Source organism: Toxotes jaculatrix, chromosome 10 (assembly GCF_017976425.1).
Source record: "Toxotes jaculatrix isolate fToxJac2 chromosome 10, fToxJac2.pri, whole genome shotgun sequence".
NCBI classification, from domain to species: Eukaryota; Metazoa; Chordata; class Actinopteri; family Toxotidae; genus Toxotes; species Toxotes jaculatrix.
Window position 1 is genome coordinate 17,069,109 of NC_054403.1, and position 4,017 is coordinate 17,073,125.

At 40.5% G+C, this 4,017-nt stretch overlaps 1 protein-coding gene across 1 annotated transcript; it reads left to right on the top strand.

Moving 5' to 3' along the window:
* Positions 1-1,267: 1,267 nt before the first annotated feature.
* LOC121188782 (leucine-rich repeat neuronal protein 4) lies at positions 1,268-3,475 on the top strand. Its single transcript, XM_041048674.1, has 2 exons — positions 1,268-1,424; positions 2,312-3,475. Exon 2 carries the CDS (start codon positions 2,314-2,316, stop codon positions 3,100-3,102), a length of 789 nt encoding a protein of 262 aa, XP_040904608.1. The 5' UTR covers positions 1,268-1,424; positions 2,312-2,313; the 3' UTR covers positions 3,103-3,475.
* The last annotated feature ends 542 nt before the right edge of the window (positions 3,476-4,017 follow it).

Here is a 4,017-nt window from a genome sequence, read left to right on the forward strand (position 1 = left end):
TGAAACTGCCTCACTAGAAACCAAAATTTAGCCCCTAGACCCAATCGATGTTGTTTATTTTATTTTGACATTTTGGCAACTTCGTGATGAGCAAACAGTGTGTTTTGTATATGCGATCATCAAGCAGGAGATATATTACAGATGTCATCAAAAGCTAAGCAGGCTACCCCTCAGCTATCCACTGAAGTCGTGTGGGTCTAGAGCTGAGTTTTTGTGTGTGACACACTTTTTCCTCATATCGGATTCTTTCACATTCGGTCTTAATCTGTATATTTGTACAGTATATTTATGCATGTACGCAACTGTACACACAACGTACACAAATCTGAACATTTAGTCTGTAAGTACATATAACTTTGGGTAAAATCAGCACATAAATTTGCACTCTATTTCCTGCTATACAGTTTAAGTGACTGTACATTTAGGTCTGTCTTCAGTGTTTATTCATCTCTCAATAATTTATTGCTTATTTGCACTCAGCCCTAATCTTCTGACCTAGTATTAAATCATTTTGCCTTTATATGAACATAAGTTGATTTACATTTGCAAGTGCAACTTCTCACAACCTCACTTTGCTTTATGTTGTTGGTTTTGCTCTTTACCACTTGGTGAGAAAAAGCAGAACTCTCTGGGATTTTGTTAGTGTAATCTCTCGGGGTTTGAAGCTGGAAAACAAGGAGGCTCCTGCCCTGGTAGTTTGTCTCTCATCTGTTCAATGCAGGCACTTGGAATAAGAAAGAACTCGCCCTCTTTGCCAGCTTTACCCCATAAAAGGACGAGAAAAGAGAAAGCCTTTATCGTTCCCCTCCAGCTCGTCACAGTGGTGGCTACAAGAAGTGGAGGGGGTCTATAATAAATACACATACATGCATTCTTGGCCCCCCACTTTCAAAGGGACACATAAACACACAATGAAGTGACCTTATGTCCTGTTCATTCCACAAGAACACCTGCAGAGCATGCTGGAAGTTTAGCTTTTAAAAAGGTTATCAAAAACAGACAGCTACACCTACGGATTACACAAACACATACTGCAACAAGTACATGCCTGCCTCCTGCTGCTGCTCAGCAAATTAATATGCTGAGAAGCACACAGATGCACATGGTGAACCCCCTTCCCCCTTGCAGACACACATTCTCACAAAAATTCCACACAAAGAAAAATAAAAGCGCAACGACGGCTGGTTGGAAGCCCTGTCGAGAAAGAGAAGAAGGCAAGAAGTGAAAAAAGACAGAGTATGAAAAAGTAGCAAGGGGGAGGGAGAGGCACTGAGTGGAGAAAATGAGGGGGTGTTGAGGAGTGAGGAGGAGGGAGTCTGAGGGAAACAAGACGGTGAGAACTGAGGAGTGAGTGAGCACACGGTGAGAGCAGAGAGACTGGGAACAAGGGAGAAAGACCTGAAATATCCTTCAGCATCAAACAGGTACAGTAAACCATTCTGAACATTTAACTTCAGTTTTCATTCACTTTATTACTACGGTGATGTGGGTATTGACCAGATGCAAACCACGGGAATGTTTGTTCAGGTTTATTCTTAGAAATGTAGTCATCTGTGTCAGCATTTCAGGGCATGAGAAAAGTTCTTCTGATTTGTTAGAATTATTTTAAAATTAACCAGAGCGCATCTTTTTTGATTCAGCTTTGGGTTCCCACAGAACTCAGCTGGCTCACTGCTAAGAGAAAATGTGAGTGCTGATGGAGTCACCTCAACAGTTGTTTTTTTTTTTCTTCCAGCACTCAGCATTTATTTATCTAAAGCTGTTTACAGGATGGAAAGCTGAACTTTTAAACACAAAGACATTTCCTTGCTGTAAACTATGGTGAAATTGCATCCTAGTGGCTTGAATCAGGCCAAATGACTTTTAGGAATCTTCTTTTTTCTTTCTAACTCTTCTGTGACATATCAAAATAACAAAAGGCGAAAAAAAAACTAAAATCTCATGTGTCCTATTTCTTATCTTTAGTAGCACCGTAATCCTCGTTACCATGCTTATCTGTGTCTTGTAACTAAGTTTTGTATTTTGGTTTGTGTGTTTCGACACAGTGACTATTACTACAAAAGCTTCAGCTTTTTGATTTCAGTTTCTTTATTCCACTTTTTTTTAATTCCTGTGTATAACTGACCTTGGTTTGTATAGGCTACAAGGTCAACTGAGAAACAATCGATGAAATGTATTTCTGTATTTTCTCTCAGACTGAATGGATAGACATGCTGTTAACGGTGTTACTGATTTATTTATTGCTGTATTATTTTTGAAATGGCCAATATTTTTGGAAGTCACATTCATCATTTGTCATTTCTGTCCACAGAGATGACGTCACTGTGCAAGGACCTGGGTGTACTTCTTCTTTTTCTGATTGCCTCACCACTTCTCCACTCCCTTTTCACTCATGCTGCCTCTACTTCCCCTCCCATCACTCGTCCACGAATCAGATTCATCACAGGCTTGGGCTCAGATGATGACTATATCGATGAAGACCTTGACAACTACAGTTCTCCTCCTAAAGTGCTGACCTCTGTGGAGATTCCCGCTGTCCACCAGGAACCCAAGCCTTGCCAGTACAACCCCTGCTTGGAGAATCAGGAGCCCTGCGACCATCTTGCAGCACAGACTGGGTGCCTCTGTCCTGGGCTCAGTGGGCCTGATGAGCCTCCTCACGCACCACACATCCAAGCACTGCGGCCAATCAGTGAGGGGGATAACAGGGGGAAGGTAGAGGTGCAGTGGTGTGCTCCACCTTCTGCGGTGTTAAGGTACAGAGTGGTGGTTGAGGGAAGTGATGGTGATACCTTGGAGTTTGGGTATGCCATGCGACAAGGTTTGGTGGGATCTTTGAAAGTTGGGACCAAGGTGTGTGTGGAGGCAGTAAACAATGCAGGACACAGCATCCCCTCAGAGTACTCCTGTAAGCGGTATGACCATCCGGAATCCTCTGACCATCACGTTTTGGCCTGGGTCATATGTGGAGGAGTCGCCCTCCTTCTACTTGTCACCATAATAGCTGTGATCCTATGGAAGCATAAAATGTGTCAGAAGGGAAAGAGAGACTCCACTGATGGACTTGGGAACCCTTCTTACAGCACAGAAGGAACTCTGTAATCCAGATTAGTGAAGCAATCCATCCCTGTTACGGCCCCATGAGACAGCGGGCACTGGGGCGTGATCACGAACAAAAGCCAAATTGTTCTGAGGTGGTGCTGTGATTCATTATTGAATTGCACAGTTATTTACACTCCTGTTTCAGGAACATATGTGGGAATATATTGGGAGAAAGGGCAGTGGTGTTCGTGGAATAACAATAACAGTTAATTGTGTTGTGTTTTTGAGTTAGAAATATAGGTTTATTTGCTGGCAAATTAACCTGTGCAGGTTTACTGTAGTGAATTTAATTGTAAATAATGTTTTTTAGGATATAGCTACTTAGTGAAACTTTTGTAATAAACTAAAACTTATTTTAATTAAAAAAAAAAAAGCATGAAATGTCATGGTTGAATTTTTGCTTTAATTTAAAAGGTTTGGTATAACCTACATTTTATACAGACGAGTGACAAATGAACTATGATAATGTTAGTTAAGTTGTTGGGCTACAACAAGGCACCAGAGCAGCTTTAATGTGCCCCGGCATCTGATGGTATTCAGTAAACTCTAGGTTGTATTCGTCTCTGAAACTTTATGGCAGGGATGGAACAATATTCTTCCAAAACTTATTCCAAAGTATATTTGTGTTATGATGCTTTTTGTTGGAAACCACAGTCCAACATTTTTGTCCTTGTATCCTCAAAGGCAACAGCAGTTGTGTTTTTCCTCTCATTTGTTCTGGTTTTAACTTTAACATATGTCTGTTTTCACTGGTGGAAAGTAACATTACATGTATTCAAGTAATTTATTTAAGGACAATTTATATAAATAGGTACTTTTTACTTTGATGTGTACCTTTAACTCTTCTACATTTATTTTAAAGATTTACTTTCTTTTTATTTTGCAGATTGATATTACATACAAAACAAATGATCA